At 35.9% G+C, this 16,557-nt stretch overlaps 1 protein-coding gene across 42 annotated transcripts in view; it reads right to left on the reverse strand.

Moving 5' to 3' along the window:
- Positions 1 to 16,557, reverse strand: part of DGKB (diacylglycerol kinase beta) — a 392,397-nt gene that overhangs the window by 188,521 nt on the left and 187,319 nt on the right. For all 42 annotated transcript variants that reach the window (XR_013946810.1, XR_013946811.1, XR_013946812.1 and 39 more), the window contains one exon: positions 14,914 to 15,074. Coding sequence is in view for 37 of the 42 variants with exons in the window: in XM_080580909.1 (XP_080437035.1) it covers positions 14,914 to 15,074 (161 nt within the window). In the remaining 5 variants the exon portion in view is untranslated. The remainder of the gene's footprint in view (positions 1 to 14,913; positions 15,075 to 16,557) is intronic.

Consider the following 16,557-nt stretch of genomic DNA (forward strand, 5'->3'; position numbering starts at 1 on the left):
TCTGAGATACTTCTCACATTCACGGCAGTATAACCATAGTAAAATTAGGATTCTCCCCTTGAGTGGGCAGCTGGATATTTCTGGATAGCAGAACAGTGCTGAATATTTCTGTAGATCCAGACCTCAAGCTTGGACAGTCAAGTTTTAAGCAAACTGCATAGTTTAAGATGTGTACACAGAACATATCAAGATAAGTTTTGTGTCTTAGCCAGGTTAAGGTATTAGTGTACATAAACATAAAGCCTGCTTTATGCTCTGTACAGCTTGCACATGTTTTGTAAACTCTTGTTTCATATGCAACTGACCTCTACTGCTAGCCTCAAGTCTCTGAGATTTCTGTCTTTTCCTCCAAGTTATTTTATCACTCCTCTAAACTTCTTCTTTCAGGCTCAGCATAAAGCTTATGACCAACCTTAAAGCTTATTCACCTTACTCTTGACATTATATACAGTGTGGTCGCATTTCACTTTTCTTCAAAACATTCCTGCCATCACTTACAAACAGAATTACAAAATCAGGATGAGGACTAAAATTTCAATTTCATTTGAGTACAGATGTTTTTCTTTTTTTTTTTTTTAAAAAAAGACAACAACCAACCAACCAACCAACAAAAAACCGACATTTTTTCCTTTATCCTTGATGTTTCTTTTAAGAACAACTAAGAATAATAGCACTAACAAGATGAACATACATCACAATTATATTATGATAATATAAATGAAATACTGTAATGAACTCTAAATCATTACTTAGTACATTACAAATTTCATATGGAGAAAATTATACCTTGTATATATAATGAGTAATATTGTACTAGGACTAATATACTTGTAAGTTAATTATATACTGTGTAGCTGATTTAGTTGCATTTAGCTAAGGAGCTGTTCTGGGCTCATTGTGGATTAATTATGTCTTTAAACATATATTCTCGTTTGTAACTGTCACTTGTGACAGTAGCTGTTGGCTAGGCTGCTTTATAGAACCTTCTTTTATGAAAACAAAACAAAACAAAACCACACTACCAACCACCACCACCAAAAATAAACACAATAACATCCCTTGAACATACAAGACTGAAAATCTCTACTAGCTAAGATAAACTAAAGCATAAAGCACTAGAGGAGTGCAAGTTTTATTTTACTGCACTTCTGCCCACAAAATATCTTTTATAGTATCAACTCTGTAAAGGTATAAAACCTCATTGCATTTTATCTAATACAATTAGCTTTCTCAATCATGAAACTGAACATAAATCTTCTCAATTCTATAAATTGCTCTATTCTCCAAATCTCTTATAAATTAAAGAGAAAAGTTTAGGTGAATTCCAAAGACTCTCCCATGATATTTCTTAAAGTTTTTATTGACTGTATGAAACAAGCCACTTTTGACTGTACACTGGAACAATAATTTTACATGACAAGAATGGGTAATAAGTGATAGCAAGTGCATGAGCTACTCAAAAATCTAAAACAAGGAAGTCTTTGTTCGGGATATTCAGCACTGTTCTAAGCTCAGCTTGAACAGTTAAATGAAAAAGAGTCTTTACACTTTAAATGCCAAAAGAAAGAAAGAAAAAAATCTATCTGGGAAAGCAGCAAGAGAAGATGGAAGATAAAAGCTAGACATGCTATGATTTTTTCCTACATGATTTTTTCAGGTTTATTGCAAAACTGCTGGAGCAGTAGTGACATTTTTAAAGAAATTTCCTAATCATCCCCACGTCCTGCAGTTTTCTTTGAAGACTGGTGCATCTGAGCGCCAGTGAAAGTAATGCATATATTATGGGCCTTGTTGTCCCATAAACATGGCCAAATCACACAGGTCTTTTAGGTCATTTTAGGACGAGTGCATGCCAGAAGAGTTCATCACAGGGCAACAGACCATATTCAGTTCAAAGTAAGACTCCCAAACTGCATGTTTTGTAGACAGAAGGGACTCAGCATCAATTGCCATACTCCTACTGAGACAAATTACTTGCTAATATAAATATAGCCCACAAAACTGTCTTCACTGACCCTGATGCAAACCTACAGTGAATCCAACACAGTCCTCAGTATTCTGTTTGTGCTAAAAGGGAAACTGCAGACAGTTTCTCAGTCTAGCTGATACACATTTTAGGAAGTCCAGAACAGACCCATGTACATTCATATTTTGGTAATATAATGAAAACAACAGAACAAACAAACATACAAATAAAAAAACAACCAAACAAAAACACTGAAAAAATAAATTCCTTGTATTTCTTTACAATTCTATAAAGTACAAATAATGTTACCTTAGGAAATGATCATTTTTTCAGTAGTAAGATTCACTAAGTGGTAGAGTAAGATAGGAGACTGTGGCTCTCTGCATGACTGTACCTTTTATGTTGCACACAGTGCAGTGTAGGCCTTTTGCTAGGGTATCCTGATAGGTAGGATGAAAGGTAGGATGCAATGCTGGCCAGAGGGATTTACAAGGTGAATTATATCCATAGTGATGGAAGAAAAACAGCTAGCAGGAAATGACAACATAGATGTCACAATATGGGCATTTTCAACTTCAAGGCTCAGTATTTCTAGCCATGAAGTTCACATTCTCCGTATGTAGGGAAATATCATTGCATGCCAGCAAGGGGAAGCCTTCAGAGAAGCTCCTGTCACTCCTTATCTGTTAATTACTCTACAGGTTGAGCACACAGGTCCATAGCACACAGTATGTGTTTGTGGCTTTCTGCCATATGAAAAAAAAAATAAATCACTTGCAATAAAAAAACCTGTATGACCCCTATTTGCCATGTCCAAAATTTCTGCAGAATAATTTCAATAGCAACAAAAGCTGAAAAGAGTAAAGATGGTTCAAACATGCAAACTGCAACAGCCTGTAAGAATAACTTATTTTGTCAACAATTAGTAATGTTTGAAGGTTAAACAAGGTAACTGTAGATCAAACTACCAATAACTTCTGTTTAAGACAATGTTTCAAATCTGGGATAGGAACTGTTTCTGACCACGCTCCTAGAAAAGAGCAGAATTTTCTGTGCAGACAGAACAGTCACTTTTGCAGATTTGGCTGCAGGATTGAGGCTTATGCTCTGATATAACCTGTATCAATACAGTTCTTTTTAAATTGTATTTATGTTCATATATAGATGAGTTGTTGATTCTCTTAGCCCTTTTTGAATTTAAAAAAAAAAAAAAGGTGATTCGGATTACAAAGCAATAATATTGTTTATTATAAAATGTTCTTTCCCTCACTGGCATAGAAATAATGCAATGTATCACAGCATTCCATTAGCACATTCAAAGTGATGATTAGGATTCACAAAATCACTTAAGCATGTGCTTATGTTCATATTAATTCAGCAAACCAATAAACATGCTTTTTAGTTATGTATATCCACAAATCTCACTAGAATAATTAACTAGCTAATGCCAAATGCCCAGAATTCAATATGTGCATTTGTCCAGTCATATTAATGAAACTGCAGAAAATGGTTAAAAAATTAACTGTGTTTTTAATTACTTTGCTAGATGAGGAGTGTTTAAACATATACTCAAATGTCACATGGAATTAGTCTTAAGATGTGCATATGCATAAATGCTGCATTGAATCAGGGACTAAGTAGCAAACTTCCATAGAATTTTTTCACACATTGTTAACAAATAAATAAATAAATAAAAACATCCTTCTAACTACCGTGAACATCAAAACATTATGAGGCTTTGAAATTTCAAAATAAGTGCTTATCACAAAGTTAAAATTCATTCCCTTCTGTAAATGTTATATACCATAATAAGATTACTTTTGTAGAAATTAATATACATAAATATAAATAACATGGATGAAATAGGAAACTAAAGGATCACATTACTGCTTAGAGTAACAACTCTACTTAGACTCTCATACTTGTGACTTAGAAAGTCTGATAATCAAAGTTTCTATTGATGTTAATGAAATGTTCTTTCAAGAGAAAAGCCAAATATATGGCCTTTACGTAAGCTTTTTCTTTCAGTTTTGCAAAAAAAGAATTAAGGAGGTGTAATGGAAGTGGAGGATGATGACTTAGAGGATAGTGGTGGAGAAGCAGATCCCTAACAATTCCAAATTTACGGTTATGAGAATTAAGCAGTCATATTTTTCCCCACTGGCAGACGAAAAGGCTCTTAGTGACTGGTTAAGGTTGAAGGATACTAAATCATGACCATGCAAATATCTAGTTGACAGTGCATTTGGATAGTAACATACTAGGTGTCACAAAAGTACACTTGTCTTTGCTAATTTCTGATAATAATTTTGCAGAAAACACATCCTGAGTCTAGCGCTACTAGTAGGAAAGAGGTTTCCCAACTATCTATTCAATGCCTTTAAAACAAACAGACATGGAAAAAAATCAAAAACATATTAAAAAAAACTTATAATATGGACTTATTATAAAAAAAAAAAAAAAAAAAAACAGTATTGTTGTAGATCATCCAAGTCAGAATATCATCATCTTGCTATGAAATCAGCAACACATATTGTAGAGATTAAATGAAAGACTGAGGTATTCTCCATGCACGAGCTCTGTTTTGGTATTAAAATCCTGCATCTACTGATGTTAGAAAAGTAATTTATAGTAGTGGAAGTTTCTGAATTCCCATGTACAAGTTAATCAAATGGACAAAAACAACAGATGGAACAAGAATCTGGGTATCACAGTTTTCTTCCAGGTTACTGTCTTAATTATTGTCCTAGAGCATTACAGTCCTTTTTCTCCTCCAATGTGTACTTGTGTACACGTTTACACAAGTATTCAAAGTTTCAACTGAATGATTATTGGAAGATTATTGTTTAATTCCTATCTTGGTATGTAGAGAGATCAGATGTTTTGCACATTTTAAGTATTTTGTTCAAATGAAATATTTTGAGTAAGATTATCTATAGGTAATCTATACAGCACGATTCTGTTGACAATGACTCTTTAAAGAGGTACAGTCTTTGCTGGGTCATAAACTGGCTGGACGGCCAGGCCCAGACAGCAGTAGTGAATGAAGTGCAAACCAGCTGGTGACCAGTCCCCAGTCCCCAGGGGACGGTGTTGAGGCCCATCCTCTTTAATAACTTTATTGATGATTTTGATGAGGGAATTGAGTGCACCCTCAATAAGTTTGCAGACGACACCAAGTTGGGGGGGAAGTGTTGATCTGCCAGAGCGTAGGAAGGCCCTGCAGAGGTACCTGGACAGGATGGGTCAATGGGACGAGGTTCAACATGGCTAAGTGCTGGGCCCTGCATTTTGGCCACAACAACCCCAACCCCATGCAGAGCTACAGACTTGGAGCAGAGTGCCTCAAAAGTTGTGCAGAGGAAAAGGATCTGGGGGTGCTGATTGATGCTCGCCTGAACATGAGCCAGCAGTGTGCCCAGGTGGCCTAGAAGGCCAATGGCATCCTGGCTTGTATCAGGAATAGTGTAGCCAGCAGGAGCAGGGAGGTGATCGTCCCCCTGTATTCAGCTCTGGTGAGACCGCACCTCAAGTACTGTGTTCAGTCTAGGGCCCCTCACTACAAGAAGGACATTGAGGCCCTGGATCATGTCCAGAGAAGGGCTATGAAGCTGGTGAAGGGCGTGGAACACAAATCCTATGAGGAGCGGCTGAGGGAACTCGGGTTTAGTCTGGAGAAAAGGAAGCTCAGGGGAGACCTTATTGCTCTCTACAACTAACTGAAAGGAAGGTGTGGGGAGCTGGGGATCAGCCTCTTCTCCCAGATAACTAGTGATAAGACTAGAGGAAATGGCCTCAAGTTGTGCCAGGGGAGGTCTAGGTTGGAAATAAGGAGACATTTCTTCTCCGAAAGAGTAGTCAGGCATTGGAACGGGTTGCCCAGGGAGGTGGTGGAGTCACCATCCCTGGAAGTGTTTAAGGAAAGGTTGGACGTGGTGCTTAGGGACATAGTTTAGTGAGTGACATTGGTAGTAGGGTGATGGTTGGACCAGATGATCTTGGAGGTCTTTTCCAACCTCAATGACTGTATGATTCTGTGATTCTATGAATGCATGCAGAAATGCAGCATTCATAAAGACACCAACTAGACTTAAACCTGAAGTATGCACTCAGCTGATCAGCCTAGCCATCGGGAAAGCAATTCTGGATCTGTAAAGAATGTAAGCTTCTAAGAGACTATGCTGTTATCCTGAATTAGCATCTTTTGCATTACTTTTGGCCAGACTTTTAGGAAACTCACATAAGTGTGAGTAGAGAGAATAAGTATTTTCTTTACACATACAACATATCTTGGTAAAAAAATAAGAAAATAGCTATTTCAAAATTTGAATGGAATCTGGCCCAAAAGAAACAAAATGGAGATGAAAATCAGTGAGTTACCCAATCAGTCATTCATACAGATCATTTCTAATCAAACACAAGGATATACAATGGCTACTAGTATAATCTTTACAGCTGCCATCTGTAAATACCTGGCATTATGACAGCATTTGGTTTATTCTCACACTTTGAATACTGCACTGACACCAATGAGAACTTCTGCTGTCAGTTCGGAATATTGTCTTTACTCTTTTACATAGGGAAGCTTGCATTATGCCACACTATAGCTAGTATAGTTTGCCTCAGAATCAATCTCAGTGATATTTTTCTGTATGAACTTGCACTAAAAGACAATGCAGATGTTTTCAAGTTCAGTTTATTATGCTCCATCACTCTAATTACAGAGCTGTATGGGGCTTACTAGCAAATGCTTTGTAATACCATATGTGGTTATAACAAATTAAAAATATAGTTAAACAGTGTTAATAGTTTATCTCTTATTAATGTCAGATAAGTTTATTACTTTTATTATTTTTTGTTTAAAAGGAGAAAATGTCCATGACAAGAATTTCAGTACTGATTCATGTTGTTTTAATTTTGGCTCTGTAAAAGCTAACCTCTAATTCAGTGGCAGAACAGTAAATTCAAAATTCTGCTTGCTTCAGGAAAACCTACATTAGGACTTTCATCTTAACAGCAATGCAAATCTATTCATAATTTCTTTCAGCATTATTACCCATAAAATTGAAAACAATGCAATGCACCATGAGTGTTTTGGAAGTCAATGGAAGACAAATGAATTGCACTGTTTACACATTAGTTTTAGCTGTGTAAGGCCAGTCATTATCTGAGTAGAATCAAAAGTTTTTTTTGTTTGTTTGTTTGGTTTGGTTTTTGAATACTTTCAAATTGGTTGCATAATTAAGTGTGAAAAATCAGGTTCTAGCAAAGGTGACTAGTGCAGTATGATGCAGCCCATCTGACTACCTTTGTACCTTTGGCCTATATCTATTTGCTCCAGTCAAGACTGTCATCATGAGTTTCTAAAGTATGCTCCTACCATTAGGAAAAAAAAATGTTCATTGTGAGATATCAAATAACAATGAGATTTTTTTAAAGGACACCATTATAATTTTTGTCTGATTCTTCTATTATTGTTGTTATTATTTTATATCTCCAGTGAATATGTGGCAGCTGCAGCCCTGCTAGCACTCCCAGACTTAGAAAATTAGGACATTTTGCCAATTTTCCAGGAATTTTTATTGACTAATCCAACTGAAAGCGAGTTACAAAAAAAGAGTTCAAAAAGGTTCTGAGTGAATTTCCTACCCTTTACAATCATATTAGTGAATGATTTTGCTTAGCTCTTACTGTTTCTGAGCTTTCTGAGCTTTTAATCAATTAATTCAAACACTAAATCTCCAGTGATTTTGCCTACACAATTATGCCGCCACTCTTCATCCTGTGTGTCTATAGCTTGCTCCCAGAATCCCTGCAGTTCTCTTGCCCTTCCTAAATAGCAGGAGAAAGTGCAGGTAGAGAGAAACACTGAATCATTTCTTATGAGTGTCCAGCTTGAAGAGAAAGTACTGCAAGTCTAAGTAGCTGAGATTTCTTGCTCTCTTTCATTCTTTCTGTCCCTAAGTGTATAAGATCACTTCTTCCCCATTCCACATGCTCTTTTATACCAAGCATTTAATGAAAGTCGAGGTTTCTAATGTTTAGTCATAACTGATCATTTAATGAGGCACAAGTGAAAAAGCTTTTATCGACATACCCATTTTGTCTCACTTTGAGACGATCATTTCAGAAATACTAAAAACAAGCATTGCAGCCTCCTTACATATTTAACAGTCTTTAATAACTTCCCCATAAAAGATGCACACCCTTGACAGTCACTCTATTTTAATTTATTATCTGACTAAAATTGCTTGACAAATAAGCTAATTTCCCTAAGCTTTAAAAAACTGCTTCTTCAAATCTTAACACTGCAAAATTCTTGACCATGACATTATGTGGTTTGATGGTGGAGCAGATGCAAGTCTTTCTCAAGGTAATGAGTACTGTTTGTAAGTTTTTTGTTTGTTCGTTTTGCTTTTGTTTGTTTGTTTGTTTCTTGGTTTTACATGAGAATTTGCCTCACTATCCATCTTCCATGTCCTCCTGCTCAGGTCTCAGCAAATGAGTATTTCATCATCTTCCATTCTTACCTGTTTTCTGTGCACTTGCTTTGGGTACACATAGTAAATTTCATCGAATTTATACCAATCCACTGGTATATTTTGTAATTAACAATATGTATCCATGTTTTTTTATGACTGCATGACTGTTCTATGAAAATGAAAATGGTTTGTTCTTGACAAGATCTGAGATTAGACTTGTAGCTCTTTTATTTTCAAAAAATGCTTTTGAATTTTGGATAGCTATATCCACTTTTCTTTCTTTTTTTTTTTTTTTTTTTTTTTTACCACTATAAGTAATGCTTTCATGAAGTAATGAGTATAGACTTTTTCTTAAAAAAAAAAAAAAGAAAAGGTATTGAAATAAAAACCTATTTCTAAATTTTGTGGAAACAATTCTCTGTGCTAAGATATATAATTGATCGGTGAAAGTTTGTTGTTGTTGTTTGTTTTTGTTTTTAATACAGGCCTGAGATACAGATATGGAAAATAGCTAGGAGAAAATAAATCAAATGTGCAGGGCTATTACGACACAGAAACTTATCTGAAGTAACTGTCCAGGTATATTTATATTGACTCACCATTAATGGGAATTAGCTAAGTGACTGAAGAAAGTAGTGTTAAGTTATGCTGTTTTATCCATGGGTAAAAGACTAACTGTGACAATTAATACACACAAGTTGATACTGTCTACACACACACTCAACTCTCATAAATTGCTTATACCCTTAGCAATTTAGCTAAATGATGTGACATAACTGAATTTCCATTCCTGTAGGAACTGCAGAAATGCCTTGCAAGCCTACTGTCTGGAATACAGAGCCTGTGATAACACACCAATGCTAAGATTACTGAGATCTGTCTTTGATGACCACTGTGATAACAATAACCTAGTGTATGAATTTACTAGGCAGTGCATGAATTTAAAGAAGGTTGTATAGATTATTTTTATTTTCTCCAGAGTATGTCAGTAATTTATTTCAGTCACACCCATTTCTGAGTTGGCCTGATGTTTCCTGTCTTTATCATGTCTGTTTATCTGTCCGCTAATATTATCAGTTACGTTTGGCCAGCTCACTTAATCTTCATATTTTTACTTTTTTAAGCCAATATGATTTGACTGCCTTAATACACATTTTTTCTTGGATATTTAGCTTTTTTCAGCAATCCCACTACTATTTGGAAGCAGATGGGACTTCTCTCCTGGTGTCTTGCCATCCTGACAGAATGATGGATGTGAACACTTGAAAATCTTTATCTCATTTTACTTTACTCTTAGATGCTTTCTAGTTTCTGCTTTGAAACTGACACACAGCTTGGCTGGTGCTTTGTGTGGTTCTTATGTGCTTTGTGCTATCATCAGGTTGAACACTGCTTATACTCATTTATCTACTGCATCTCATTTTGCTTTTTTTTTCTTACCTTTTTTTTCCTGTACTTATACGTAGTACATATACTTATGTACACACATCAGGAATCTGACAATGCTTTAGAAAACAACTGGTTTTTTTTTGGCCTGAACATACTAATGAAGCATTTCAAATACACGCACTCCTGAAAATGTTCATTTTCAACTTAGTGAAAGATTTTCCTTCTCAACAGTAAATTACCCTCTGATTCCTGCCTATGATAAAAGGGCTAGATTTGTAGATGAGAGAGCAGTAGATGTTATGCTCATCTTCAGCAAGGTTTTGAACATCCTCTACCCCAGCATTCTTGTGTCCAAGCAGGGAAGTTATGGTCTTGATTGGTTGAAAACAGAAGGATAAAGAAGACTGCCTGAAGATCTAGCTTTCTTGCTAGAAGAGAAAACTTCAGGGAAATCTAATTGCAGTCTGCATATACGTATGAGGAAGTTATTAAAATGACAAAGCCAGACTCTACACAGTGGTGCATAATGGGATGATGGTAAAAAAAGAGTGTAAATTGAAACAACAGAGATTCAAACTAGGTGTAAGGAAAAATATCTTCACCATAAGGACTGTCAAGCAGCAGAATAAGTTGCTCAGAGAGGTTGTAACATCTCCATCTTTGGAGTTTTTGAAGACTCAACTGGATAAAGCCTTCAGCTATGTGACCTGCTCTTATAGCTGACCCTGCTAAGAACACTGGAGATTGGACTACTGACTTCTGCAATCCCTTTGAACCTGAATTATGGTCCTTAAGGCAGTAAGAGCCCCTTGCCAGGCACAATTTTATCGAGTTTTACTCCCTTGGGCTTTCTAAACTGACACTGAGATTGTTTGTTGCCAAATACATTTTTTGCCATACTCTCACAAAATCCATATTGCAGGTTCTGTTCATAATGATTTGACAGCACACCTATTATTTGCGTGAATCTATGAGGCAATGTAAAATATGCCACGGGTTACCATCAGTCTTTGTAGTGCCTTGGAGAAACAGTAAAAATTGAAAGAGGATGTAATTCAGTAAGTGTATGTTTCTGCATGTAGGTAGGAAGAATAAGTTATGCAAAACCCAAAAGAGATATGAGGTAGTAGTTCTTCAGAACAGTATCTGAAATCATCAATGAATCACAAGTCAAATATGAAAAAAAAAAATCATGCTATTGTTAAGGCTATTTTTTCTTTATAGTGGAGTCATTTGCAAGACGTTAATTCCTCTTTTCCACTCAGTGCTGATAAGACATCAAATGCAACATAGTAATTGGGAGCACTACAGTTCTAGGGAGATATGAACTGAAGGGAGTAATTGGGTTGAATTCTCATGTTTTATCTAAACACAGCTAAAAGTAACACATATGATCAGATGTCTAGAGAACATTTTCTGTGAGAAAGCACTGAAGAAACTGGAGATAGTTAGGCTATGGAACAAAAGAAGGGATCTGACTGACCTTCCAGTAAGCAACAAAGAGTTTTACAGAGGAATGGAATAATTTGTTTTCCTTCTCCTGTCTGCACAGGACAGGAAAACCTGGGCCCAGGCTACACCAAGACTATTCATATTAGAGATGACAAAGAAATTTTAGAGTAAGGACAATAAAGTAATAAAGTAATAGAGTCATACAGTAATGGAATAATAGAAAAATCACAGGAAAAAAAATTCTTTATCTGAAAAGACACAAACTAGATAAATATCCGTCAAGAATGAGGCAAGGGACACAGAACCTACCTTAGGAAGAGGAATGAATATAGGTGTTTCTCTGAGGTCCCCTAAACTCTCATTTTCTATGGTTCTGTTACTAACTTCATCTATTATATCAATCCTTTTTGTTTCTCTTAATATAAACTTGTAGGTGGCACTGTTTTTTTTTGTGTGTGTTTTTTGTTGTTGTTGTTGTTTTGCTTTGTTTTGCTGTAGGCCTGACTCAAGCTATGTTCTTGGATAACAGCAGATGGCGTCCAACAAGGTGGTAGATTAATGCTTTTCTAATTCAATACTTGCCAAAGTTTGTATTAGGCATGAAGTACTGAAAACATTTTTGCTTTTGTGAAATGAGGTTTACTTCAGTTGTAGATAAGTTTTACTATCTTAAGTTTTCTATTTGCACAGACAAACATTTTGCTTGGCTTTTCAAGGGTTATCAAGGGTCTTCAAGGGTTTTCAAGGGTCCAGGAAAAAAAAAAAAAAAAGGGAGTGTTGATCAATGCTCGCCTGAACATGAGCTGACAGTGTGCCTAGGTGGCCTAGAAGGCCAAAGGCATCCTGGCCTGCATTAGAAATAGTGTAGCCAGCAGGAGCATGGAGGTGATCATCCCCCTGTACTCAGCTCTGGTGAGGCCGCACATCAAGTACTGTGTTCAGTTTTGGGCCCCTCACTACCAGGACATCGAGGCTCTGGATCATGTCCAAAGAAGGGCAACAAAACTGGTGAGGGGTCTGGAGCACAAGTCCTGTAAGGAGCGGCTGAGGGAACTCGGGTTGTTTAGTCTGGAGAAGAGGAGGCTCAGGGGAGACCTCATTGTACTCTACAGCTTGCTGAAGGGAGGCTGTGATGAGGAGGGGATCGGCCTCTTCTCCCAGTTAACTAATGATAGGACTCTAGGGAATGGCCACAGGTTGCTCCAGGGGAGATTTAAATTAGATATCAGGAAAAACTTTTTCTCTCTAAGAGTGATTAGGCACTGGAATGGCCTGCCCAGGGAGGTGGTGGAGTCACCATCCCCGGCGATGTTCAAGAAGTGCCTGGACAAGGTGCTACAAGATATGATTTAGTAGCTTAGTGGGTAGTATTGGTGATAGGAAGATGGTTGGACTAGATGATCTTGTAGGTCCTTTCCAATCTTTTGTTTCTATGGGTCTATGATCATAAATGTTACCTAATATGTGAATTACACAACTTCAGCAAGTCTAAGATCCAATTTCTGACTTTCTGTATTTGCTCTGTCCTATTCACTCCAATGAACTTAAGAAACAGGCATTTCATAAACTTGAACATATGAAAAACATAACAGATTTTACTGCTTCAGAAATATGATTTTACAGTTTTAGAAGCTTTTATCAATGCAACATATTGTATTGTCCATTTCTGGTATAATTTTCTGCTGCTCATATTTATATTATGTGAACAGTCAAAAGTTTGGTGTGATTAAATTATTGAATTCAAAGGTTTTAACTGAAAACTTAATCTTAGAGTTGCTTGTGGAGCTTGGTGTGGAGAGTAGAGTTTGATATTTTCTTGCGGTATTTTACAATGTATAATTTACGTTGTCCTTAATACCGGTATGATCATACCACTGAATAATTTCAGTTCAACTATTCAACTTTTTTTTCTTGAATAACACTGAAGAATTCTTTGAAGCCTAGCACATTCACAAATGTCCTACTATCAATTTCCTGTTTCTGTGCTGTGTCTTTACATGTGGTGCTCATCTACATTTTAAACAATTTAAATTGCACTGTATTAATGTACATAGGCATAAAATCTCATCCCTCTTCCCTTTCATCATTTGCTTCCTTCTTCAGTGTAACACGTTTATTTTCTTTCCTCACCTTTGAGCTTCAATATTCTCTTTTGACAAAGTCACTGAATATATTTCCCTGTGTGAGGCATTTGCTTTTATTTATTTATTTATTTATTTTGTAAGCTGTAAAGTTTTTCCTTTCCACTCCTGATTATGAACTTATTTTTGCACTAGTTTAGGTGCATATACTTTGCCTTTAGGTGCCTTTTTATATTAATTTCTTTTATTTCTGATTCATCTAGTTGTTCTTCGCACTTATTTTGTACAAGAGAGGGTAAATAACAAATAAACCATACAAGCAAAAAAAAAAAAAACTAATAATAATTTCTTACTATTTCAATATCTGAACTTTGGGGATCCTGATTTTTTTTTTTTTTTTTTTTCATAATTTAAGACTATACAGGAAAAGAAGCCAAGGAATTTTTTTTCGAAGAAATAAACTGTTTGCATGTTGCTGATCAGCGCTATATCAATATTACTGAACTGCAATTAGTATGTAAAAATTTCATATAACCATTTAAAGTTGTGGCAGAACCTTGTTAAGACTGAAGCACAGTGACCAAGAAAATCAAGAAGAGACCTTTAATTTCCTTGGATTTACAATGACTATGTGGTACTTCCCATTAAAACACTTTTGTGTAGCATTTGGAAATACTGGACTATAGAATTATACATTCTGTAAAAGTGGATTCTGATTTTTAAGAGAGAGAGAGATTCAGAACAGCCAGTACTAGCTACTGGAGGTCATGTCCCCAAGTTAACTAGACTACAGCTGTGTCCAAGTTAAAAATCTTATTTATGAACTCTTTAATCTGTGAAATTTGGACCTCATCACAGTCCCCCTTCTGCTAGTCTTTGAAAGCATATCCAAACCAAAAGAATTCTAGGGAGTTAGACTGGATATTTCGGATTCCCCTCATATATGCAGTGGGGAGAGTAGATATAATGGGAGAAGTAGATATAAAGAGAGAAGCACAAGCTGGAGATGCAGTTTGTAGGAGATTAATAGCTTCTCATACCCTTTTTCCTCATAATTCATTCTATGAATATGCCCATAAGACAGAACCAAGAATATACTTCTCTTTATTATTATTTTGTTATTTAAAATTCTCCTAAAGAAAGAGAGAATGTCCCTGTTCTTTTAAATAGTTCTGATCATGTGAGTCCTAATGGAAAAGGTTACTTGAGCTCATATTAAGTGATTAGTTTTCCTTTATATTTTTATAGGACCTTCATAATGACAATCTAAATTTAGCGCTGTAGATGCTCATAAACCATTAGGAACAACACAAATATCTTTTTTATAGATGGGAAGGTAGAAGATCTTGAAAAATAATTCTGCTTTGAATGTGTGTAAGTAAATCTATGTAAACTGCTGTCAGTCAGTCATCTATGCATTCATTTCACTAGGAAAATAACATTATAGATGATCTGTAACCAACAATTCTTCACTCTAAAACAATCAAATACTTATTCAAAACAGAAAAAACGAAAATCACTTAAGAATAAGCATGAGTCTTACCACGCCAATAGAAAAGTAGTTATTGATGATGTTGTAAGGCACTGGGTCTCCTTTCTCGTCTTTATCATTGGGAATTACTTCAAATTTCCACCTGTCCAGCAAAATCTCTGAGCTGTTCTCGATGTCTTTTAAAATCTTCATTAAATTCTCTCCTTCATAACCTAGCAAAAGGTGAAAATGGTTATTTTGACCAAATATAAAGAAGTTTTTTTGTTTGTTTGTTTGTTTTTTCAGTTTTCATTCTCTTTCTAGATGACTGGAAAAATTAAAACTATTTATACAAGACTCAAACATCAGGATTATGTTTGAAGTGCATAAAATTTTCCAGCACTTGTCATTAAAAGGAGAGCTGACTGTTAAAATTAAACTGTTCTCTGGATCATGTCCAGAGAAGGGCTATGAAGCTGGTGAAGGGCCTGGAACACAAATCCTATGAGGAGCGGCTGAGGGAACTCAGGTTGTTTAGTCTGGGGAAGAGGAGGCTCAGGGGAGACTTTATTGCTCTCTATAACTAACTGAAAGGAAGGTGTGGGGAGCTGGGGATCGGCCTCTTCTCCCAGATAACTAGTGATAAGACTAGAGGAAATGAGCTCAAGTTGTGCCAGGGGAGGTTTAGGTTGGAAATAAGGAGACATTTCTTCTCCGAAAGAGTAGTCAGGCAATGGAACGGGTTGCTCAGGGAGGTGGTGGAGTCACTGTCCCTGGGGGCATTCAAGGAAAGGTTGGACGTGGTGCTTAGGGACGTGGTTTTGTGGGTGATATCGATAGTAGGGTGATGGTTGGACCGGATGATCTTGAAGGTCTCTTCCAGCCTTAATGATTCTATGATTCTATGACTTCACACTTAGCTGAATTAATGTAAACTTAGATTAACTCTATAGATTTCACTGGGTGTCAGATTTATACTGGAGAAAATAATTTGATATTCTACATTTGCCAATTCCTTGCATTCTTCACATGATTACAGCAGCTATTCAAAGACGTAAGGTTACAGTTTGCCAAATGTTCTTGTTATGAAATTATTCTTAATTTTTAGTGCCTGTGATTTCAAAATATATGCAAAAAATAGTTCAGAATCTTAGATTTATCTGATAAGAGTCTAACATGAGACTGAAAGATTAAAAGCCTTTTTCAATTTTTTAAACCAACTGTTTCAGTGTGGTTTATTATAAAAAATTAAAAAAAAAAAATTGAAATCCATTCATGACTGATGACATCAGCAGAACTAACATTTTGCCATCTTTCAGCAACTTCTTTATCAGTCTCATCTTGATCTGTAAAAAGATCTTACTCTTGCTAGAAGCACACTTGTCTTTAGGTAATTCCCTAGTTCAGTACACTGTATACCAAACTAAGCAGTATATTTGCTTTCACAGTTCTGAGCATACTCAAACTACAGTATGAATGTGCATACAAATAAAAAGGGGGGACTTTCCTAGGTTACTTTATCAGCTCTAAATACTATTCAGACAAAATTGTTTTGTAATAGTTAACTAAGATCTGTGGATTTGTTTCTTCTTCAAATCGTGAATAAATTTCCATATTTAAGCAATATGTACTTGCAAGGTCATCAACAGTCTAGTAAAGTAAAAACCATGTCTTTGGTAAACAGAAGTTATAACTTTTGTATGAAGAAAATCAGGA

Source organism: Anser brachyrhynchus (assembly GCF_964034855.1).
Source record: "Anser brachyrhynchus genome assembly, chromosome: 2".
Classification (NCBI taxonomy): Eukaryota; Metazoa; Chordata; class Aves; order Anseriformes; family Anatidae; genus Anser; species Anser brachyrhynchus.